The sequence below is a fragment of the Podarcis filfolensis genome (genome assembly GCF_964270895.1).
Source record: "Podarcis filfolensis genome assembly, chromosome: 2".
In the NCBI taxonomy this organism is placed as follows: domain Eukaryota; kingdom Metazoa; phylum Chordata; class Lepidosauria; order Squamata; family Lacertidae; genus Podarcis; species Podarcis filfolensis.
In genome coordinates, this window is record NC_139605.1 from 103,075,063 (window position 1) to 103,100,926 (window position 25,864).

At 45.9% G+C, this 25,864-nt stretch overlaps 1 protein-coding gene across 1 annotated transcript; it reads right to left on the reverse strand.

The window, feature by feature from the left end:
- On the reverse strand, positions 1–17,229 carry LOC310755655 (transmembrane protein 198-like). The gene is made up of 5 exons (XM_083598909.1): positions 17,003–17,229; positions 9,968–10,205; positions 5,957–6,532; positions 2,636–2,784; positions 1–1,581 (listed from the first exon to the last, which is right to left on the reverse strand). Exons 2-5 carry the CDS (start codon positions 10,146–10,148, stop codon positions 1,435–1,437), a joined length of 1,053 nt encoding a protein of 350 aa, XP_083455035.1. The 5' UTR covers positions 10,149–10,205; positions 17,003–17,229; the 3' UTR covers positions 1–1,434.
- Between the last annotated feature and the right edge of the window lie 8,635 nt (positions 17,230–25,864).

Below are 25,864 nucleotides of genomic sequence, written 5' to 3' on the forward strand. Positions count from 1 at the left end.
TGCATAGCACAAATGTATCAGTGTTAAGTATTATAAGCAGAAGTTATAAAAACAGTGACAACAACAAATATCCACAGGAAATAATCTGCTATAACAAAACAGGTCTCTTGACCAAGATTCAAACCCACTGTGTACTCACTGAATTCAGATTAATAGTTTATGAATTGAAACCTGGGTGGTTAGCCTACAGTTTAGAGTTCAATCTTTCTCTCTCTTTCTCTCTTTTTTTTTAAAAAAAAGAATGGTTTTTAATCCTTCTCTACGTGTTTTCAAAAAGCACCACAGTCAGGTTAAACTGAAAGCCACTTCAGTGCAGGTAAGGCTCTGTATAGACGAGAAAAGGCACTTTGGATGATAATTAGAGCCCTTTGGGGGAATTCTTCCCTTACACACTTATAGCCATTTGAGCGGGAAGGTGGGGCCATATTTGCGAACTCTGCTATCCCTCTCATAACATAATCAAGGTTTTATAAATGACTCTGGGAAGGTAACTTTTGGGTTTGATGGGGGAGAGAAAAGCACAATTTTTCCTTCTTATATAACCCTGGTGTGGTAAACTTTCGGGCCTTCAGGTGTTTCTGAACTACAACTCCCCATATCCCTTGATAGGCCATTGACCATGTTTGCTATGAAGGGAGATGTAGTTCAAATAACTTTGGACGGTCCAAACGTTCCCTACGCATGTTGTATCGGCAAGCCAAACTGCCCTAGGGAAATGATAATTGAATAGTGACTCTACTCACAAGATTCTGCCATCTGACCCACATACAAAAAAAAGCAAAATGTTGTGAAAAGCACCATGGATCAGAACCATTTACCTCACCAACCTGTGGTGCAAAGATTTCAAGTTACCCCCTAGCTATTTTATCCCCGAGGTAAAATAGGGCTGTTCATCTAAGCCAAAAGGTAATCAAAGTACCCTGTTGCTAGTTCTAGACCTCTAGGGCAAATAAACCCCTTCATCCCCCAAAAGAGGGGATGTCTATGGCTTAACTGAGCCCACAGAAGACAGATACTATACTAGCTTCAAAGTCAAGGACGGCCACCTTAATTAAGAGGGAACCAGTTCATTGCAGCATAGCTTTTGAAGGCAGCTGTAGATACCCTGCAGAGGAAGATGGCTTGCTTCCTTCACTTGACTTAATTGGGAATAAATTAATAGTGTTGTTGTGGTTGTTGTTTTTCTATGTAAAAACATCCCTTCTTTCCTGCTACTTTGATTCAGTCACATTGTTGGCCTCAAGTTTCCCTCAAGGGAAAGGAAACTGCCTGCTTTTGAACATTTTAAAAAATATATATATAGCAGGCTAGCCAAGGGTGCTTGCATATCAGTCAAGCGACTGCATGGGACAAAAATATTCAGACCCCCCCAGTGAGGGCAGAGTTGTGCTATGTCCCTGCTTAAGGCACAGGCGGAAGTAGAAACGGTCCCCTTCAGAGGCAGCCACGGGGCGTGGTGAGGGGAACAGTCGAGCCAGAGTCGTAATCCAGATCCACAGTGGTGTGAGCACTGGCACTCAGGTTGCTCAGCGAAGTACCAGTTCCCAGTTGCTGGCGGTCGCGCAGGCTCTGAATATAACTCTTTGGGGTGGAGAAAAAGAATGGAATGTCAGTGCGTGAACTGGGAAAGAGGAACGACATATTAACCCCTCCCCACACACCTCCATTAGGAGCCAATCCACATTGACAAAGAACCTGCCGTATGCTTAGTTATAAACAGTGGCGTAGCGTGGGGCAGGGCCACAGGGGCGGTTGCAAAATTGTTAGGGCACAAAGTTTCGAAACCAAGTGCTGCCTCAATACAGCTGCGCACTTCCATCGCTGGGCTCCATCGAAACCGGCTTCTCCATGCGAACCAGGAACCAACCTCTCTGGACAATAGAACATCTCTTTTCTCTGTGGCTGCGATCTCCTAGGTGATGCAGACACGGTTAGGCAGTTGACCATTCATGTGTTTCCCTCTCTCCCATCTCGTGCGGCCCCGGGCCCTGGCAACCCATGCTATGCCACCGATTATAAATGTAAAGGGTGGAAGGGACATAGGAGATGTGTGCAAAGGAGTGATGGTCCACACTCCCATTGGCTGGCTGCAGAATAGACATGGGGCATAGGGCGGTTCATAAAAAAACACCCTTTTTAAAAAAAAATGCCTGCTCCAAAGGTCTTATGTAGCTATATCTGTAATTTCATGCATATCAGTTAATATTGAAATTTCAGCCTTCACGACATAGGGAAACGGCCAATTTAAACAGCTATTTTTGTGGAGCAGGGTCAAGATATTAACTGATATGCATGAAATTTCAGATATAGCTATATAATCCCTAGTGTAGTGAGATAAGACCTTTGGAGCAGGCATTTTTTTAAAAAAGTTTTTTATGAACCACCATAATGGGGAACCTTTTCAGTTCTTATCATCCCTGGTGGCCATTAGCCATGCTTGTTGGGGAATTGAGGAACAGCTAGATGGTGAAAAAGTTCCCTCACGCCTGCTCCAGAAGATGCCAGGAAAAGGCCAAAGGGGCATTCTGAAGGCGACGACGCAGTTGGGATGGTGGGTTTGGCACTGCATGTTGCAAATGGGGGCCAAGAGTTAAGATGGTGAACATTTGTGACCGGAACTCTTTCAGCCACTCACCGGTGCAAGGACATCTCCTGCACAGCGCTTGACAGCGCTGGGCTTATGCCGGTACGAGCCATCCTGGGGAAGCTGGCTCTGCCTCTTCTTGGCTTCGCGCTGCCGGATCCGTAAGAGCTGCAGCTGCTTCTGGCGCCGATTCAGGACCACTGGGCAAGAGAAGAGGTGTGAGAAAGCAGAGGGAGACTACTCCTAAGAAGGCTAGTTTATAAATACAAATTTATACGTATGTGTATTTCTCTTTCTCACTCTCTCTCTCTATATATACAGTCATGGGGGAAAGTACAGTGGTACCTCGGGTTACATACGCTTCAGGTTACAGACTCCACTAACCCATAAATATTACCTCAGGTTAAGAAATTTGCTTCAGGATGAGAACAGAAATTATGCAGCAGTGGCGCAGTGGCAGCGGGAGGCCCCATTAGCTATAGTGGTGCTTCAGGTCAAGAACAGTTTCAGGTTAAGAACGGACCTCTGGAACGAATTAAGTTCTTAACCCGAGGTACCACTGTACACCCTCTTTGAATTCTGTGGTTTTACATATCAAGACAATCATTTGTTCCTTAGCAGGTCTTAAAATTAGGTAAATACAACCTCAGACGAACAACAGTACATGACATATTACACCATGTCCAGATATGTAAAACCACAGAATTCAAAGAGGGATGCACTTTCCTGACCAGAGAATCAAATGTAGACAAGTGGAGGTGGGGAGGAAGGAGAAAAAAATTGTCCCAAACAAGTCTCTCTCTTTTACGTGCTGGGAGGCGAACAGAGTTCTGCACAGTTGTTATCATGCCACATAATGTTGCATCCTTCAGAATTTTGAGAACTCTGAATTTTTTCCACGTATGTCAGATTACTCTAGTTTGAGCAAAGTAATGATGGATATAGTGTCTCCTAACCATCACCAACACTATCTAGCTATTACAGTGGTACCTCAGGTTACATACGCTTCAGGTTACAGACTCCGCTAACCCAGAAATAGTGCTTCAGGTTAAGAACTTTGCTGCAGAATGAGGACAGAAATTGTGCTCCGGCAGCGCGGCAGCAGCAGGAGGCCCCATTAGCTAAAGTGGTGCTTTCAGGTTAAGAACAGTTTCAGGTTAAGAACAGACCTCTGGAACGAATTAAGTACTTAACCAGAGGTACCACTGTATTTAGTAGTAGTAGTAGTAGTAGTATTTATTAATTTACTACATTTTTACCAGACCCTTCATCCATGTAGCTCAGAGAGCTGTTCTTGGCTCTCATCCTCTTCCCCAACCCCAATCTTACTGCCACAATTACTGTCCTCAGGCCAAGAGAAAGTGACTGGCCCAAGATCACCCAGTGAGCTTTCTGGGCCAATTGGGGATTTAAACTGGGTCTCCCTAGTCCTTGTTTGACACACTCAACACTCCATGTCATACAACTGAGAAATGATTTGCACGAGGCCTTTGGGGACAAGGAAGGACAGACGAAAAAGTGATTAACTGTGCAGCACACCTCCCTGTCTCTATGACTGTTGGCACTCTGCCGCTTATCAACTTTCCCTCCACCACCAGAATTAGAAAGTCAGATATATGAGCTAGGTGCCAAATGTCTCCTTAAACCAAGGTTACAGTCACCAAAACGGAATGTCTAGTTGCCATTTTGAGGCAAGACGGCTCTAAATTCTTTTTTTATTTTCAAATGATGGACTGACTGTGAGGTCAGATTAGCATCAACCAGAGCCAGGGCCTTTTCAACACTGGCTCCGGCCTGGTGGAACGCTTTGTCTCATGAGACCAGGGCCCTGCAGGATCTGATTTCTTTCCGCAGGGCCTGTAAGACAGAGTTATTCCACCTGGCCTTTTGGCTTGGAATCAACTTGATCCCCTCCCCCTCTTTCTTTTTTCCTTTTTCCTTCTGTGACGGAACTCCTACTTGGGGACTTCCCTGGCTTTTTTCTGGCCCACGTAGGACCAGTCTGGATAGTTAGCCTTGGTGAAGATTTGACATTTTCATCCCCAAAAAAGTTTTTGAGTTTCTGCTGAAATGAGGCTGCATTTTAATGTTGTATTTTAATCTTGTTTTTAAGTTGTATTTCAATCGTTTTATATTTGGTGTTAGCCGCCCTGAGCCCGGTCTTGGCTGAGGAGGGCGGGGTATAAATTATTATTATTATTATTATTATTATTGATTCTCGGTTAAATGTCTGGCTAGTTCAGATGACAACCTTGAGCTAGGTTAAGAACTTTTGAGAACTTAAAGGAGAAAAGTCACTTGATCCAGGGACAGTCCACATGCATGCAACCTCTTTTTCCTTTGTCGCGACTGCTCCTGCTGAGGCTGCACAGAAAAAGCATTTTGGTTCCAGAAATTTATTCTGATTGCGCAGATAAAAATATAACTGAGAGAATTCCACAGGATGGGGCGTTAAGTGTGTGAAACTAGTCCAGAGCCAATGATCCTCAGAAGGTGGAGATGTCAGGCACCATATTGGCAGCCAAACATCTTCACGTGGTCGGGTGCAAAATCTGCCTGGCGAATCTCGCACACTGTCTGCTACTAAAGTCTCTTACAAAAATGGGCCACATTTCGTCGGGCAGGAGGTAGGCAGGTACAGGACCTCCTCCAATTTATTTTTTTTAAATTTGATTCATTTTTCTTTTTCATTCATTACATAAATCTCAATTTCTTAACATATATTATATATTCCTCCCTCCCTCCCCTCCAGAGCTTCTCCCAACTTCCGCTTCTGGTATGTTTCTCTTTTCACCCACTTTGCTATCTCCTATATTAATAACATAACATCAAGCCAAAACACATAAAAATAAAAGTAAACACAGTGGTACCTCGGGTTAAGTACTTAATTCGTTCCGGAGGTCCGTTCTTAACCTGAAACTGTTCTTAACCTGAAGCACCACTTTAGCTAATGGGGCCTCCTGCTGCCGCTGCGACGCCATTGCATGATTTCTGTTCTCATCCTGAAGCAAAGTTCTTAACCCGAGGTACTACAGTGGTGCCTCGGGTTAAGTACTTAATTCGTCCTGGAGGTCCATTCCTAACCTGAAACTGTTCTTAACCTGAAGCACCACTTTAGCTAATGGGGCCTCCTGCTGCCGCTGCGCTGCTGCTGCGTGATTTCTGTTCTCATCCTGAAGCAGAGTTCTTAACCCGAGGTACTATTTCTGGGTTAGTGGAGTCTGTAACCTGAAGCGTACGTAACCCGAGGTACCACTGTACACTATAATTTTTGAGGGGGGGGGTCCCAGGCAGGTTGCCATGAATGCACCCTGCCCAGTACAACTGGACCTTCTCCCCTCCTTCGGCATGGTCCTAAAGTCATCCACTCACCATCTGTGTGAGAGAAGCCCTCTGCGGTCACTCTCCACTGCAGCAGCATTCCCATCAAGGCCAGGACGGGCCACGTGGCCAGCACGGCCCAGCCACACCAGCACAGCGGGGAAGGGGGAGCCAGGCGGAGGCGGTCGTACACGTGGTGGCCCAGCGCCAAGTTCTCCACAGCGTAGTCCAAGCAGAGGGTCAGCACGGCGCCCCCAAACACCGCCGTGGAGACCACCGTCAGGGCCTTCTGCCAGCGCAAGGCCAAGACGGCACCCAGGAGGGCTGATCCCAGCAGCGAGCCGGCGGGCACCCAGGCGCTAGGCAGCTGGCACAGAGGCTCCGTGGCCACCAGTCCAGCCGTCGCCAGGAGCAAGCCGAGGAGGAGCCCTGTCAGGAACAAGCCAACCGAGTGCACCAGCATCGTGACTAAGCCGCAGAGGACGCCGATGCCCAGGGCAATGCCCGCACTGACTTCCAGGCTCAGCTGCGTGTCCAAGATGCGCTCTTTGTAGCAAAGCAGGAAGATGACGGCCGAGCCGAAGAGCAGGCCAGAGAGGAACATGATGGCTTTGAAACAGCGGTAACCTGGCAACAGAAAGAGGGCCAGGTTTAGCAGAGGGGAGAAATAAGGTTCTTTTTATCATATGTGGTGGTCCTGTAGTAAGGTTGTTTTTTTAAAAAAAAAAAATAACAAATTCATAATAATAATAATAATAATAATAATAATAATAATAATAATAATAAAATTTATTATTTATACCCCGCCCAACTGGCTGGGTCCCCCCAGCCACTCTGGGAGGCTTCCAACAAAACACTAAAATACAATAACCTATTAAACATGAAAAGCTTCCCTAAACAGGGCTGCCTTTAGATGTCTTCTAAAAGTTTGGTAGTTGTTGTTCTCTTTGACATCTGGTGGGAGGGTGCCGCTACCGAGAAGGCCCTCTGCTTGGTTCCCTGTAACTTGGCTTCTCTCAGTAAGGGAACTGCCAGAAGGCCCTCGGAGCTGGACCTCAGTGTCCGGGTAGAACGATGGGGGTGGAGAAGCTCCTTCAGGTATACTGGACCGAGGCCATAACCAATCAACAATACAAATCATCTTCACTGTTTTTTCCCCTCCCTTTTTTCCCCTCCCACCTCACCAACAAACCCTCCCTCCCTGCCCCCGAGGACTTCCCTCAGCTCCTCTCTCTGATTTCTCATCTCCTATTGTTTTCTGCATATTATAAAATTGTATACATCCTTATATTATCTATCCAACATATTAACCCAATTAATTTGTGGATGTTTATTCAAAACCTGCCAAGCAGCCCAGTTCATTTTGTTGTCTTTTTAAATAGACTGAAAAAGGTTCCCATTCTTCTTTGAAGTCACAGAAATCTTTAGCTGGTCCTGTAGTAAGGTTAAGGCAAGGGTGCCCAAACTTTGTTCAAAGAGGGCCAGATTTGATGAAGTGAACATCCGTTATTTTACCCCAAAGTTGTCGTGCTTTTTAAAAGGATTTTACCCTAGGATATATACTGCCATAAGGGCCGGATTAAATCGACCGGCAGGCCAGATTAGGCCCCGAAACGGACTTTGGACATGCCTGGGTTAAGGCTTGCTAGGAAATGATATATAATGAAATGAAAAGGATGTTTTAAATAATGTTTGCTTAAAATAAACCCCAGAAGCTTTTCTTTTGGGAATTAATAGGGACAGAACTACCTAAACTGTATAGAAACTTATTCATGTATGCTACTATAGCAGCAAGAATGTTAAAGGTAAAGGTACCCCTGCCCGTACGGGCCAGTCGTGTCCGACTCTAGGGTTGTGCGCCCATCTCACTTAAGAGGCCGTAGGCCAGCGCTGTCCGGAGACACTTCCGGGTCACGTGGCCAGCGTGACGAAGCTGCTCTGGCGAACCGGCACCAGCGCAGCACACGGAAACGCCGTTTACCTTCTCGCTATAAAGCGGTACCTATTTATCTACTTGCACTTAGGGGTGCTTTCGAACTGCTAGGTGGGCAGGAGCTGGGACTGAAAGACGGGAGCTCACCCCGCCGCGGGGATTCGAACCGCCGACCATAAGATCGGCAAGTCCTAGGCACTGAGGTTTTACCCACAGCGCCACCCGCGTCCCAGCAAGAATGTTACTCGCCCCAAAATGGAAAGAAGCAGAAGTCCCAGCAAAGGAAGAATGGATACAAAAACTTATGGAATATGCAGAAATGGCAAAACTTACCGGAAGAATAAGAAATCAAGATAACAAACTTTTTATAAAAGAATGGAAATGGTTTGTTGAATATTTACAGATAAACTGTAAACAGATAAAAGCATCGGCAGGATTATTGTAATAACCTGCAGTTTCATAAGAGTATATATTTAAAGAATATGAATAAGTGAGCAAATTAAGTTAATTTGGATATGCAGAGGATATTAAAAATAAATTTAAGGAACCGCAGAAAGAGGAGGAAAGAAGTCGAGTTTTGAAATGTCAAAATGATTGTAAAATCAGTGAAATGTATAAACCTGAAAAGTATTAATTTTAAAATATTTTTTTAAAGGAAGATGTCGTAGACGGAATCTGGGGGCTTCTGCACACACCAAGTTTAGCAGAGGAAATCTTTGAAAAGGGGGAGGCTATATTTCGTCAATAGGATATTCCGAGACAGGGGCTACTGAAAAAAGGTTGCATCTAAATTCTCATTATGGTTAAGCTAGAATCTCTTAAGACTGAAAACATGGCAAGAAAAGCTACCTTGTTTTTTTTGGGGGGGGGGGTGTAGGGAAATAGTCCTTCTGTAAACATCAAGAAATAAAAGTTTTATGACGCAGACTCACTGTTATCACAATTACTGGAGGACAACTTGTTACTTGTTGCTTTTTGAAATAGGTCAAGTATGGAGGACACACAGTTCTTATTAGCTTGGCTATTTCATGTAATTCAAAACATGGACTGAGAGGTTGTTGGAATTTTTGCAGGGTGGCAGGGAAGAAGAGGTGGAATTTCTGACTTTTTAAAGAAAACAGAACTCTGATTCCCCCAGCATTAAAAAAATGAAAAAGACAATGAAAAATTATAACCCTCTTCTCTCCCTCCCCGTCGTTCCTCACTCTTTGAAGGCTAAAATGCCCAAATCAGTCAGTACATGTGACAGGATCATTTAAGACTCTTAATACATGGTTTTGTTCAGCCTACAGAGTGAGGTTCCAAATAAGTCATCACTTATAAGCCACCAACCTTCCACAATAGACTCTGCTCTCTATCTCCCTTGCAAAGTTCAGGTTGGCTAACCTACCCCAGATCGGAAGACCCCAAATATTTTGTCTCCAGTTGTGACTTATATTCTTAATTACTCAGTTCACTTAATGGGAAAATGCGACAATTTTTCAGTGTTTCAGGTATATTTCCTAGAACCACGATTATGTTCAATGAAACATCCTAGAGTTCTCCTGCTCTCTTGGCAGAATAAAATAAAACATACGGTACATACAGCAACAGTGTTTTGTGTTGTGTAGTCTCCTATGATTAAGTAATGGACATATATAGCATATATTCAATACAAAAAACAGCGACAATTTGTTGTTGACAAAGGATAGCTGGACATAGAAAGGGCCCCATTACCTTCAGTAGCTTAGGGCAGGGGTAGGCAACCTAAGGCCCGTGGGCCGGATGCAGCCCAATCGCCTTCTCAATCCAGCCCACGGACGGAATCAGCGTGTTTTTACATAAGTAGAATGTGTGCTTTTATTTAAAATGCATCTCTGGGTTATTTGTGGGGCATAGGAATTCATTCATTTCCCCCCAAAAAATATAGTCCGGCTCACCACATGGTCTGAGGGACGGTGGACCAGCCCACAGCTGAAAAAAGTTGCTGACCCCTGGCTTAGGGCCTCATAAACCTAAATCCGGCCATGGCGCCAACCACTATCCCTGGTGCATGTAAACAACCCATTGGGAACAGAGAAGAAAGGAAAGAGAAATGAAGTTTGAGATGGGCTCACAGACAGAAGTGTCTCTTTCCCCTTTCTACTCACCAAAGCAGCAGTAAACAACTCCAAAAACGCAGCAGAGGCCACAGATCACACAGGGAATCACCTCATAGTGCCTTTCGGAAAGGAGGGCGCAGGGATCGGAGGCAGGATCGCTGGGCTCTGTTGCCCCCTCATTAAAGCCCCGGGGGTCAGGAGTAACTGGAAGCAGCGGAGTCGGGTCCATGCTGGTCAGCCGGGATGCAGCTCAGCTTTCAAGAGCCATCCAAGCGGGAGGGACAGCCTGCAAGAGAGGGAGAGAGGTTTACCTTCAGCTTGAAGAATACCAAATGCCCCTGACTTGAGCATTTTAGAAAAACCCATAACCAACCAACTCCTCTTCCTACAGGAACACAGCAGGGGCCATCAGAGATCTAAATCCTTTAGGAAGCCTGGGGGAAGATTGAGATATGGGGCTGGAGGAGGGTAGCAGTGCAAAGAATGTCCGATGAGAGCGTGGGGGGAAAGAGCTGTGGTGGCACAGCTGAAACGGAGCCACAAACCCCGCCAGGTATTTTTGTTTAGGGGCAGTTATGCGATTCAGGAAAGAAGAGCACAGAATAACAAGGGAACACACATTAGGGCATCAAAATGATGCTAAAATGTGTAAGGAAACATAATAAAAAAGATGCCAACTGCCCAGTACGTATAGGTAGAAATATTCCTCAGGGATACAAATGAGGATTATAATATGACATTTGTGACTGCACCTCTGTCACTAAAGAAATTTATTTTGGGAGGTGGAGGAAGAGAGATTTCTGTTGTCCCTCCCAGCACTCCTCAGCCCAAACCTCAAGAACAGGGTAATTCTACTACACATAAGGATATAACCATAAATGGTAAAGGGACCCCTGACCATTAGGTCCGGTCATGGCCGACTCTGGGGTTGCAGCGCTCATCTCGCTCTATTGGCCGAGGGAGCTGGTGTACAGCTTCCAGGTCATGTGGCCAGCATGACTAAGCCGCTTCTGGCAAACCAGAGCAGCACACGGAAATGCCGTTTACCTTCCCGACGGAGCGGTACCTATTTATCTACTTGCACTTTGATGTGCTTTTGAACTGCTAGGTTGGCAAAAGCAGGGACCGAGCAACGGGAGCTCACCCCGTCGCGGGGATTCGAACCGCCAACCTTCCGATCGGCAAGTCCTAGGCTCTGTGGTTTAACCCACAGCGCCACATATTTGCTTATTGAATAAATCTAAGTTACTGGCTCTGAACCAGGAGTGAAACTTATCAGTAGTCCCCCAGTGTCTCCTCCCTGGAGCTAGAAAAGGTGTAGAAAAAGGAAATCAAAGCAATCAAGGGGGGAAGCAACACTTAAGCTTCTCAGTTTAGGGGGAAGACAGGTAAGGGGACAGAGACATAAATTTAAGTGTATAAGATTACTTATGGTAAAGAGAGAGAAAGAGGAGCCTTCTTGTGTTGAGCGTACTTCTCCGGTGGGTGGAGGGATCCTGGTAGTGATTAAGAACATAAATAGGTGTGTGATGGGCATACAGACTGTAGAGTAAACTGCCTGCCTGGTAGGGTTGGGCGATATCTGGTTTTCAGCTTCGTGATATATCACCAGCTAAACATGGCAATATACTGATATATTGCAATGTATGAAACAAGGATGAAGCTATGAAGAGGCATTGGCCGACTTCACAGTTTTCCCACACTGTGATTTTAGCGTGCACACACACATCATGATTCATTATATATTACCAGGTCAAAAATTATGAAACCAATATCGTGATATGGACATCAAACCAGTTCTGGACGATTATAGGACCCACATACCTAAGGGACTGCCTCTCCTGGTATGCCTCGCGGAGGACCTTAAGGTCCACACATGACAACATTTTGGAGGTCCCAAGTCACAAGGTGGTTAGATTGGTCTCAACTAGGGCCAGGGCCTTTTCAGTACTGGCCCCAACTTGGTGGAACGCTCTGTCACAAGAGACTAGGGCCCTGCGGGACTTGACATCTTTCCGCAGGGCCTGCAAGACAGAGCTGTTCCTCCTGGCCTTTGGTTTGGACTCAGTCTGACCCTTATGTTTCCCTCCCCTTATGGTTTTGATCTAAGGGCTACTTTTAAAATGAGGCTGCATTTTAAATTGCATTTTAACCTGTATTTTAAATTGGTTTCCCCCCCCCCCCCTATTATGTTTTTACTGTAATTTTACTGGTGTTAGCCGCCCTGAGCCAGGGAGGGCGGGGTATAAATATAATTATTATAATTATTATAATTTATTATTATTATTATTATTATTATTATTATTATTATTATTATATCGCCCAGCCCTACTGCCTGATGTGAAGGTTGCGGATGTTGCCCATCACCTACATAGTGCGGTAGTCCGCGGTCATTTGGCAAACTGGCACCAATGACACGGGGAAATGTAGTTGTGAGGTCCTGGAAGCCAAAAGGCATGGGCTCTGCTTGTACTGGGATGGAACCAGGCTGATTGTTAGCCGCTTTGAGACTCCTTAAGGGGAGTGAAAGGCAGGATATCAAGTCCAAACTCTTGTTCTGTTGGTGCTTGAAATAAACAAGATGGCAGAGCAGCCTTTAAAGCGATTAAGAATGAAAAGTTGGCAAAAGCTGAAGAAGAAGAAGAAGAGTTTGGATTTGATATCTCGCTTTATCACTACCCTAAGGAGTCTCAAAGTGGTTAACATTCTCCTTTCCCTTCCTCCCCCACAACAAACACTCTGTGAGGTGAGTGGGGCTGAGAGACTTCAGAGAAGTGTGACTGGCCCAAGGTCACCCAGCAGCTGCATGTGGAGGAGCGGAGACGCGAACCCGGTTCCCCAGATTACAAGACTACCGCTCTTAAACACTACACCACGCTGGCTCTGAGGAGGGTTTCCCTACACTGTCAAAGGCAGTACAGTGGTACCTCGGGTTACATACGCTTCAGGTTACATACACTTCAGGTTACAGACTCCACTAACCCAGAAATAGTACCTCAGGTTAAGAACTTTGCTTCAGGATGAGAACAGAAATCGTGCTCCGGTGGTGCGGCAGCAGCAGGAGGCCCCATTAGCTAAAGTGGTGCTTCAGGTTAAGAACAGTTTCAGGTTAAGTACGGACCTCCGGAACGAATTAAGTACTTAACCCAAGGTACCACTGTATGTCTCTGAATACCAGTTGATGGAAATCACACGTGGGCCGAGGGCTTCTGTGCTCAAATCCTGCCCGTGAGTTTCCCACTGGCATCTGGCTGGCCATGGTGAGAACAGGATGCTGGACTAGATGGGCCATTGGCCTGATCCAGTAGGCTCTTCTTATTATGTCCACTAGGCCCTGCCCACCTCATTTCCTATCCCCCTTTCCCACTCCCCAAGGGTTAAGCTGTTCACATGACCCAAGTGGTGGAAAGCATAACTAATCTCCATTCCCACTCCCCAAAACACCCAGATGGAATTGGCAACGGATTATTCCTCCCCTCTCTCCCCCAATCTGGCATCCGCCACATACAATCCAAGCCAAAGCTTGCACATACAACCTTTAACCCCCTCCCCTTGCACCAGGGAGAGATGAAAGGGGGTAGTTTGGGGGCTGTCAAGAGACACAAAGAGGTGGAAGTCAACAATTACATCTAAATTCAACAACTATTAAACTTGGTCACGAGCCATGGCTTCTAGGTCCTATTCCCAGCTCTGAAGGGGAAGGGGAAGCCTAGTGAATTGGAGCAAGAGACAGAACTAGGTGCCAGAACTTCTGGGCTCTTTTCCCAGCTTCAAGGGAGAAGGTATCCATCATTTTTTGTACAGGCCCTGGGTGAAAGGCAAGGAAATCTAACAGGCCCCAAGACTTCCCTGTCAGTAGGGTTGCCAAGTGCCCCCTTTCTCCAAGAAATGCCCCATCATTCAGAGCATCCCAGTCTCCCTGAGAACATGACAACAAATTTCCTGATTTCTGTGGAGTGTTGTGTTCTACAGTTAAAAGTTGGCGACTTTGCCTACACCCAGCCACTGTTCCCTTTGTGTAATACTTTGATGGAGTGGCCTCTAAAATAACCAATAAAGCTGGCAAGGAGACTGATGGCCAGCAGGAATGCTGGGGGTGTGTGTGTGGGGGGACACTTTCACCCAAAGTCAATGCAGAAGACAAGTGGAACATTTATCCTGGGTGCAGACCTTTGGGTGGAGGGCACAGGACAGCCAGACACTGAGCTGCACAGTGATGCTCCTCAAATGTTGTCCCTAATTCTGTCATATGTACCCAGGACCTTGAAGAAAGATGCTTGAGCAGCTCTAAATGAGAATTAGACAGATTCATGGAGGGTAAGTGGCTACTGCTCATAATGGCTCTCTGCAACATCTGCAGGGTGCTTCAGAGTACCAGGAGAATAGCAACCAGAAAGTGCTGTTGCCCCCTGGGCTTCCTATAGGCATCTGGTTGAACAACCCAGAGGGACTTTCATTCTCCTTGCTTGTTGCTGAAAATCACAAATGGGAAGACTGTTGTTGCCCTGATTGTGGGCTTCAAATAGGCATCTGGTTGACCACTTCTTTATATGGTTCAGGACTCCTGTACATAAAGGTTCAGCTTTCCTCATAAGAACCTGCCCAGATCCCAGAATGGTCATCTGAGGCCCTTCTCTGTATGCCACCTCCAAGGAAGGTCCAGATGATGGGAACGAGAGAGTGGTCTTTCTGCAGTAGCCTCCCCATCTATAGAATGCTCTCTCCAAAGAGGTCCACCACGCACCAACTTTGTCTTTGTTTTAGCTGCAAGCAAATACATTGTTGTTTTCTCAGCAGCACTAATGATTGGATGTTTTCATGTTATGTTTCAATATGTTTACCTGTTTTTATTAGTGCATTTTATTATCATAAATCACTTGGGGACTTTGTGGAAAGCAATACAGTGGTACCTCGGGTTAAGAACTTAATTCGTTCTGGAGGTCCGTTCTTAACCTGAAACTGTTCTTAACCTGAAGCACCACTTTAGCTAATGGGGCCTCCTGCTGCCGCTGCTGCGTGATTTCTGTTCTTATCCTGAAGCAAAGTTCTTAACCTGAGGTACTATTTCTGGGTTAGCGGAGTCTGTAACCTGAAGCGTCTGTAACCCGAGGTACCACTGTACACAAATTCAACAAACCTAAAACCTGTAAGAACGTAAGACTCCACTTGAAGGGCCTTTAGTCTAGTCCAGTTTTTACAACAAGGCAATGAAATATTACAAGGTAGTCGTGAGAGGAAGGGATCACAGTTACATAAGAAGCAGGAGATGTATTCACAAAGAATGCCTCTCACCTGCGCAAGGTGATGAAGCAGACTCAGCTAGCCATGAGTAATTAATTGTAGGTTGCAATTCTGTTATACCATCAACCAAAGATTACACTTGATTCCATTATTCTCTCATTCTCGCCACTCCTTTCAGTATTCTCAGTCACTAATGTGCATTGAAGTGATTTTAAAATTCCCCTTTTTCAAAATCATCCTAAATGTGACAGGATGGCTAAAGCAGAGAACTTAATGCAATTCAAAGGACAGTACCTTTGAGTCATATGCATTTCGTTGCAGAAAAACAACACCAAACCCACATGGGGAGAGCCAGGTGTGATTATCATAAACAGACGCCTATCAAATTGTGCGGATCGGGAAACGACGATTGACAGAGGGGTGGTACGCACGGTGTTTGGTTATACATGGTACACAGTAACTTCACATAGGAAATTGCATGAAACTCTTGTGCCAGTTATTAAGTGAGAATTCCCCTGCAAAAAAAATGGCATGAAGCAGCACAATGCTAGAGACATCTATAGAGAAGAGTTATTTTCAGGAAAGTACATATTGGGCTGCAGCCTTGTTTTTGAACTTTCAGGACGTGTGTCAGAAAGGGTGTCAGAGCTCATCTGCTGAAAGCTATAGCCCATCTCTCCTTTAAGGGGACGCGAGGGAAGGCGGCATTAATTTGGGTGAGTGGAGGGTACTTAAAGGGGAAAACACTCTGCAAATATGAAGAAGCATTTTTTCTTTACTATCATCTGTATGTATAATATGATGACCTTGCCCCAGTTTCAGGGCTGAGCCCTGGTTCAGATCAAAACTTAGTCAAACTCCCTGAATATATTTGCTCCCATCACACACACACACACACACACACACACAGCATTTTCACACGCAATATTCCACTCACGCACGTGTGCCACGTTGAGGACGGCAGCTGAACCAGTGGGTCCCGAAATCCTGGCTATTTGCATGTGTATATACAACATTGGCTACAGAGGTGCTGCTGTCTCCTCCCCATATGTCTCCCCCCCCCCAAACCGCCCCAGCCATGGCTTGACTCCCAGACAGGAAAACGGTGCTGAGTTTAACGGAAACATTCCCTTTGGGATCAGAGAACAAGAATCAGTTTAGAATACCATTAGCTTGCTTGAGCTCAGAGGGAGGGAAGAAAGGACACAGCTGGGAATCTGGGAGGTGGGTGGAAAGCTTAGCAAGCAATCCCTAAAATTTAGGGCTCGCAACAAAGTTCTGAGGATTGCTGAAGAAGTGCTGGAGAGAGTCATAAAAATAAATAAATAAAAAATAAAGCAATCAAATCACCGACAGTGGTAGGAGGCTCACACTGCTTGGCCCTCGTTTTTCTTTTCTTTTCTGAACTCGGTGGTAAAAGCTTCCCAAATACTAAACTGAGAAATGCATTCTACGGAAGCTCAGAAGGACTCACAGAATAATCCGGACACTGGGAGGAGAGAACTGTTGCTGGTCTGCCTCCCCCCTTTACCCATCTTAAATCTCGTTCAGAGATCAGTCACCTCCCTCCAGTCACCCTGATCTGAATTCCAGCCAACTTTCCAAGTTGGCAAAGACCTTCTGAAACGATGCAGAACATTCCCCCCCCCCCAAAAAAACATTATTTTCGAAGCGCGCACGCACAGACACAAACAAAAAATTATATTGACTTTGGAGGGGCTGGGCGGACGCGCGAGACAACCACCCTTGGAGCTTTAACGCGGAGCATTAAGGGAGTCCGGATTTCCATTCCACATCACCGGAAAAGAAAAGTACATAAGCCACTTGGTCGATATAACTTACCAGTCCAGAGCAGGGTTCCCACCACCGCATATGGACGGGACTGGTTTGCAAAAGAACCATCCCATCCACCAGCTCCACCCACTCCGGAGAGTAACTGTTGGGAACTGAAAGAGCATGCAAAAGAGGTGCCTAAATAAAAGATCAAATCTCCTCCTCCTCCTCTTCTCTCTCCCCCGCACAGACCCCACCCCCGACTTAGCCCCCCTTTCCTCCAGTTCAAAAAACTCGGGGCAAAATAATCTCCTCCCCCCCCCACGACAGCTGAAGAGTGACCTCATCAAGCGCTGGGCGGGGCCAGCGGAGAAGCTGGGCGACCCGAGGGAGAACAGAATGGGGTCTCCAGAAAGAGAGGAGAAACTAACCACCGTCTCCTTCTCCATGTTTCTGGCAAAAAAAAAAGAGGGGGAGCGGGAAGAGCGAGAAAAGAGAAACTGGGCCCTTGAATCCGCGGAAAGCCGCGGCTGGAAAAGAATGGTCTATTCCCCCCACCCCCTCTCTTTTTGGGGGCAAGAGGGTTGGTTCCTTCCAGTTGCACAGAATGGTTTGATTGTCCTGCAGAGAAAGGAGCAATTTAGACTTATCAGTGCGCGGGGAGAGCGGCCTTGTGGGGGCTTCTATGGGGCCAACTGTTGCAGGGCAGGGAGGGGGAGGAATCCTGGGGGCCTCCAGCAGCCTCTCTTTTTGCATCCCGCCCACCCCCCCCCCAAGCTGGGCTGCTTGGGGACGTTGGAAGCTTTGCAATCTCTCCTTCCCGCCATTGGGCCCTTTCGAAAGGTGGGAGAATTGTAGAGTTGGAAGAGACCCTGAGGACCAGTCCCATCCAAACCCCTGCAATGCAGGAATATGCAGGGGATCGAACCTGCAACCTTGGCATGATGGGCACCATGCTCTAACCAACTGAGCCAGGACATAGAAGACCTGCCTGCTGCTGTGTTCCAGCCCCAAGGCCTAGGCTTTGGCCTCGCTAGCTCCTCCAGGAATGCTGGCAGTGGGCATGTCAAGCAGCAGAAGACTTTCCTCGCAGGCTTATTAGCCGGCCAGCTGGCCAAGCAGGTGTCTGAAGCCCAGCCAGCAACTGGAGCAGCATGGGCCGGGGTGTGGAGTGGACAGACGGGGGGGGGGGTTGTTCCTCAAGAGGGCTAGAGCCCCCAGCAGAGAATCAGCCTGCTTCCTGGCTGGGAGATGGGCCAGCTATGCGGCTGCGCTAGCTCACGAACCCCCCAAACGTACCGAGTCCCGAGGCCTTTTCTCGTGCGATGCCAAAGCTGCAATGTTGGTTTATCCACATCTGGTCTCATACAGATGTTTTGTGTGTTTTTTTAAAAAAAGCATGGGCCAAAGTTAACATTTGAGTTGAAAACGACCCCCTCCTCCTCTTCTCCTGCACAAATGTTTTCAGATGTGCAGCAAATAACACAAAGAAAAATAAAAAGTACCGTATTTTTCGCTCTGTAAGATGCACCAGACCATAAGACGCACCTAGTTTTTGGAGGAGGAAAACAAGAAAAAAATATTCAGAATCCCAGAAGCCAGAACAGCAAGAGGGATCACTGCGCAGCGAAAGCAGTGATCCCTCTTGCTGTTCTGGCTTCTGGGTTAGCTGCGCAGCCTGCATTCACTCCATAAGACGCACACACATTTCCCCTTTTTAGGAGGGAAAAGGTGAGTCTTACAGAGCAAATAATACGGTACTTTTCATAGAATGCATGGGGGAAAAACTCTACTTAGTCTAACCTGCTGGATGCCACTCCTAGCCAGAAACTAGGTGGGAAATTGGGGCAGGGGGTGGGGGAAGGGCTGATTCTAGGGTCCTATTCGCTGGCTCTGCTGTTTGAATTCAAGTAAGCCCCACCTCCTTTTCCATGCCCCAGATCCTGCTATCAGTACAGCGTTGCCCTTTCCAACAGTGACAACTAGGGAGGACAAGAGCAGATGGTCTCAACAACAGAACATTTTGAATTAGCATCAGCCCCTTCTCTTTGTCACTGCAGGAGGAATGTAACGAGCAGTGGAAGCTTGGCTTCTTCCTGCCCTGACCATCAGTGATCAGAAGCTCACCCACCCGGCCAGGAAAGAATACTCAACTGTTGGTCCATATGTCTTTTTGGGAGGTTGGTTCTCTCCTCTCTGATTCCTTCCAAGACTAGGGAGGAGAGAGAGAGAGACTGGTAATATTGCTGCAGCCTCTGAGATACTGCCAGTGGCCTCATGTCACCTGACAGCAAGATTTTCTCATCCTTTGTTGAGCCAGGCTCAATGCCACTTCTCAGCAGTTGAGTCCTGCCAAGGCAAAGCAGGAACCCCCTTGCACTGCAAACCGGTGTTAGGAGTTGGGGCTGTCTTGGTGACTGCCTTGAAGCAATCTGTGTGCGGCCACAGGCTTTAGGAAAGTAACAGTAATGTTCCTTGATAGCTGGGAATCTCCCTCCAGTCATTGGGATGCAATACCCAAGATGTTTTGGAAATGTGACACTATGCACCAAGTAGAAGGGGAAAGCTTAGACCAGTGTTCTTCAACCTTAGGCTGCCCGATGTTGCTAGATTACAGCCCCCAGCCTCCAGAGCCAGTTTAGGCAACAGTCAAGGGAGATGGGAGATGTAGTCCAACAGCCTATGGTTCAAGGACACTGGTTTAGAGACAGTGTCATCCTTTGACTCTGGCTGAGAGCAAAGAGTTTAAGCTGTTGCCACCTTGGGGAGCTAAAACAAACTTTCTGGGAACCTGAGACTCTTAGCTGCATTTTGGTTGCTGCCGGTAGGAGTCTATTCGCATCCAGAAACAACAAATAATCTACTCTTGGTTGTTTTTGCTGCAACAGACTAACATGGTTGCCCTCTGGAGAGTCTTGCTTCCAGCAGGCTATGCTTGTATATTTGTGAATAAAGCAAAGAATACAAAGACATCAGCAGTCGCCAGAGTGCTCATATCCAAGGAAACTAAGCCAGTCAAACTGTCCATGGGACTTTTTGCTCTTTGGGGAAATGCGTAGAGCAGAGCATTAGGATCCAGTCCAATTCTGGGTATTGTACAGAATATAGGCAGAAGCCAACAGAAGCTTGGGTTGGAGAGTTGCCTTTGAAGTATCCCAACATCAAAGCAATAAATAAATGAGTAACAAAAATATATATTCAGGTCTTTGGAAAGTTCATTTCTTCCAAGCCAGAGCTCCCATAGTATATAAATTTGATTCACCCCTGTACCAGTCTCCTGTTTTCTCTGCTCTCCTTTCAAAGCCATGGCCCAGGAAACGTTTCAAGAGTGGCTTCCAAGTTGGTCTCATGGTGAAGGGAAAGGGAATCTGACTGGACAAAAGAGGAAGCCTTAGAGCAAAGAACCCAAAAAAGTAAAGGATGCCTTTCAGTATGGAATTGCTCTGGTGAGAGTAGAATGCTTCTGAGCTGCACAGCTTTCTCCCAATAAAAGGTAGAATCTGAACCACTTTGTGTACCACGACACCACCTCCAGTCACTAATCTCTGCTGCTTTCCTTATTAGCTTCCAGTCACGCTGATCCACTAGTCCCTCATTCCCTTTAGACGCTCCAGACTCTTACAGAGTCTCCCCTAGACCACGGCGGCCTCATTCCTTTAATTTCCACAGGGGACAGCAGCCATATTAATCTTTTGCGGCAAAACCGACAAAGAATCTTCTGATCGGCATCTGAAAGATTAACATAGGGCATGAGCTTCTTGCGGATTTGAGCGCATAATAAATGTGTTGATCTTTAAGGTGCCATAAGCTTCTCTGTTTTTTCCTCCACCGCAGACAGAATCGGGGCCTCCTCGGTGCTGATTTTTCACTTGCAGGGCATTGCTTCTCCCCCCCCCCCGCCCCGGGAGATGGGTAATAATGTCCAAATGTTGCGATCTCCTGCAAGTCTCCAAACAATGTGCCCTCTTGCCCCCGCCTTCCTCGGAGGCACACTGGATTCTCTCAGGCCCTGGCTGGAGCAAACAGAGGGGGCTTTGTGTCGGAGGCAACTCTCGGCACCCAAGGCCCATAGGGCCCGGTACTCGTAATACTAGGCGCATGATCCTAGGAGGAGGGGTTGTCCCACAGTGGCTGGGTCACCCATGACCAGCTCCCTGCTGCTGTTCTGTTTGCTGCTGGTGGGTTAGAATGGAGAGCAGGCCGGGAGCCAGAGGGCTTTGAGTTCTTGCCAGCGCTCTGGGGGAGAAGAAAGAGGAGTCTATTGAGTCATCACAAAGAAGGGAGAATGGGAGCAGGATAACCTTTTTTTTTTTTTTAATCCGCAGATCGGAGAGAATGGGGTTTAGTGGGTCAGGGCAGAAGAGTGGGTTTAGAAGCAATCACCGTGGGCTGTCTTTTCCCCCGTCTATAATCAGAAGTCCGAAACCTGAATAAAGGCATGTGGATTCTACGGCTGTTGGATCTGGGCAAAGGCTGGCATTTGGTGGGACTTGGCTGCTAACTTCATGTATAGCCTTGGGCATCTCACTTGGTTAAAAAGCCATCATCATCATCATCATATATATATATATATATATATATATATATATATATATATATGGGTGGACAAAAGTCATGCCTAAGTAGAAACTTCCTCACTTCTAGGTTCTAACAAGTCTTCATAACTGTAGCTCAGCTTCTGAACCACATGTAAAAGGGATTCTGCACACCATCCAAAATCTGCAATGGAGAAATGGAGCGCCACAACATATTAAACAAGGGAGCCAGGCTTGGATGATGATCAAGTTGTTTCTGGGTGGCTGTGTGTGTGACCCAGCACACCACACCTGACTAAATTTATGGGACGTAGAAGTATTCCCTAAATCTGGTTTGTGTGTGTTCATTTTTCATCAGAAATATAGGCTGCGAGCTTGAATCGCCCCAGCACTGCTGTCAACAGACCAAATTGTGGCATCTTGTACCAAAAAATGTAAAGAGAGATCTGATCATGATTTGCCATCCTCTAGTTCCCCCCCCCCCAAAGGCTTAGTTTCTCAATGGCCCATTTCCCATGTAGTGCTAAGCCAGACCATAGTTTAGCATGAATGAGCAAGCAGGTTTTCAGAGCAAAACTCACTGCCTCTTCACTCCTCCCCTGATTTTCCTGTCACCTTGCAGAAATACACATGGGCACATTAAGAGTGGTTTACCATTACATCAGAATCTGGACTTGTGGTGTGTTCCTCTTCCAAAATGTGGAAAGTACACATTTATAGTTAAGAACCTGTGATGTCCTTCTGCAACCCAAGTTCTTGGTACATTTCACTGCCATTCTCAAATCAGTAACTGGCCAGAAATTCATCCATCTTATGTTTTCATAAGCAAGTCCGCTTCCTCCAAAATAATTTTCCAACCAGCCCTGTCTCTGCCATTCTGATTTCAGGCTAAGGCTGCAAACCTAATCCTACTTACCTGAGAGAAAGCCTCATTAAATTCAATCAGATATACTTCTGAGTAGACATAGCTAGGATTACTCTGTTAAATCATAAGATTAGCAATGTTTTAGGCTTCAATCTTATGCCCTCATTCCAATTGAACTGAATAGGGCTTCTGAATAGGCATGTGTATGACTATACTGCATGTGTTTACTATGGTGACTAAGGGATACAGGTGGCGCTGTGGTCTAAACCACTGAGCCTCTTGGGCTTCCCAATCAGAAGGTCGGTGGTTCGAATCCCTGCGATGGAATGAGCTCCCATTGCTCTGTCCCAGCTTCTGCCAACCTAGCAGTTTGAAAGCATGCCAATGCAAGTAGATAAATAGGTGCCACTGTAGCGGGAAGGTAAACAGCATTTCCATGTGCTCTGCTTTCCGACAGTGTTCCATTGCGCCAGAAGTGGTTTAGTCATGCTGTTCAAAGCTGTCTGCGGACAAACACCGGGTTCCTCGGCCCGAAAGCAAGATGAGCGCTGCAACCCGAGTCGCCTTTGACTGGTCTTAACCGTCCAGGGGTCCTTTACTTTTACCTTTTTTACTATACTGTGTATACTGTTAAACACTTTTCATGTACGGTACCTTCTTCTTGGGAAGTGTAGTCTTATGCTACCCACCTGCTATGTCCAAGTATCCTTAGATATTTTATTTGCAGTAAGGGCCCAATTCTATAGCTTATTCCAACTAATAATTAATCCAGCTATGTCCTAGATTCTGCTGTGAAACTCCAAGGCGTGGAAGGAAGCAGGTTGTCTGGGGGATTGAGGAAACACACCTGGCTGAATCTAATGAAACCCCAAGCAGAAATGTAGCAGGGAAGATTTTGTGTCCAAAAGAGCGGAAAATATTATTCCTTGCTCTACGAAGGCAGCCAAATTTCCAAGCTGCTCCCACAGACTCCCAAATCACTGGATCTGCATTCTCGGTGAGTTTGTGCTTCCTCAAGTTACAGGATATACCCCTGGCTTCGAAGGTCCAACTTATTCCCCAGATGCCACGATGCCAGCCAGGACATGCCCATGCCAATTTCCTTTGCAACAATGCATATCTACCAGCTGTTGCCTCTTGCGAGAGAGGGGAGTTTAAAGGGGATGAATTGTCCTCTGCTGGTGAAAACTGGAACTTGATTTGAAAACCCTTTACATTACATTATTAGCATTTGCAGCTTTGAATGAGATAATGTTTTTCCTGAAGCACCAATTTCCCTCGGAAGACTGCATGGTCTTTTAGGACTCAGGCTTGGGTAAAAGCCAGCCCAAATGAAAATATTCTCAAGTGCTTCCAGCTGATATTCAGGTTCTGGGCACATATCCAGGGGAAGCGAGTTCCATAACCAATCTTTGCATGGCTTTGTTAGATGACCTCAGTATATAGTCAGGAGAGAACTCTTGCAGCCCAGGCCTTTGCATGAGTCGTGGAAGCCTGCGGAAGCATGTTCCCATTCTCTGCTTTCTGTAGTGGTGTTTTCCTTCTCAACTTTTCTGCTGGGCAAGTACAGCATACTGCAATCCTAACTCCATTTACCTAAGAGTTAGCCCTATTAAATTCAAGAAGACTTCTTGAATAGACATGGTTACTGTAAGTTGTGCTGATCTTCAGGTAGCAAAAGTACCACTCTAGTATTAAGGCTATAGAATTGCCCTGCCTAGTTCTTTATTTTAATCTTGGGAGTCTCCATTTCTTCATCCACTGTAAAGTCCAAATCATGAAAACTGGGGTAGCTATAGATGTACAAAGGTAAAGGTAAAGGACCCCTGACAGTTAAGTCCAGTCGCAAACGACTCTGGGGTTGCGGCGCTCATCTTGCTTTACTGGCCGAGGGAGCCGGCGTTTGTCCGCAGACAGCTTTCCGGGTCATGTGGCCAGCATGACTAAGCCGCTTCTGACAAAACCAGAGCAGCGCACGGAAACACCATTTACCTTACCACTGGAGTGGTACCTATATATCTACTTGCACTTTGACGTGGTTTCGAACTGCTAGGTTGGCAGAAGCAGGGACCAAGCAACAGAAGCTCACTAGGCTCAGTGGTTTAGACCACAGCGCCACTCAAATCGTATTTCAAATGGTGTGCTAAAAAAGCAAAAAACCTTGCAATGCTTTCTATTGCTTTGCTTCAGGGACTTTGTCTGCTCCATTTTAAACTTCTGATCACTATCAGTGAATGCCTTTCTTATCATGAAATCGAAAAAGAGTCTTGCGGCACCCTAAAGACAAACAGATTTATTGCAGCACAAGCTTTTGCAGACTGAAGCCCACTTGTTTCAATCCACAAAATGAAATTATCTTGCTAACAATGGAGCTATGTCTTGCAGGGAACATTGATTTAGTAACTCAAGTTTTGATCCAATACCTCAGGCTTTTCAGGTCTTAATTTTAAAAATGCTTTGCTTTGATTTATCACAGTGGCATTCAAACTTCTACCCTCAGGGAACTCTTTCCACATTGATCCATTTGTCATGGAACCACTGTATTTGGCAAGCAAGGTCAGCTCATTCAGCAGTACTTTAAATACTGACCCAGTGACCTATTCTGCCTAGTATTATTTGAAGGATTCCCTGTCTAAAAAATGCCTTTACTTTTTGCAGTGTTTTGCCCTCACTACTGTCCTCCTAGGATTAAGTGCATGGTTCTGACAGTTGAGTCTTGGTCACCTCTACTTTTAACTGATTCAGCACTGACCAGACTGAAATAAAACTTGCAGCTAGATCCAGTGTATGTATGCTTGTTCAGAAGCAAGCACTATTGATTTCTTGCTGTACTGTATTGGAGATGGCAGATAAATTCAAAGTGGTTCCAAATACATTGCTCTGCTTTCCTTCAGACCACATCAGCAAGGCTGAGAAGGGGGGAGCCCAGAACAATGCCTCTCTGAAACACATGCTTGTACAGTGTTCTTTACTTAACAAGTTTTGGGAGAAAGGGCTGACTGTGCAGAAAAAGTTAAATATTTCAGCAGAGAATATTCTATTGAACTATATACCAGCAGTATGGAAATTATCAACGGGACAACGGAAATGGATTTTCCTTGTTCTAATGGGGACCAAGAGATTGATATTGAGGAATTGGAAAAATAAAGATATGATACCCTTCAGTCAATGGACTGATGATATAACATCACTGGCAATTTATGAACGGACTGCTTACAGCCACTGATTCTGTAAGGAAAAATATGATAACACTTGGAATGAGTATACAAAATGTAGTAGGCTATTAACATTTACATAAGCACTAGGACAAGAACACTATACCAATTTTTTCCAGAATGTACAGGAATATTGTATATTGCTTTTTTTGGCATATAAATTTTATACGCATCTTTGCTGCTGTTGTTTTTCTCCCTGTCACTTCCTTCTTTTCTTCCCCCTGTATCACTTTATTTCTTTTAACTGAAATCACCTTAGTAAAATATAAATATTTTAAAAGTCTGGCTAGCCCAGAACCTCCATACACACTGCCTA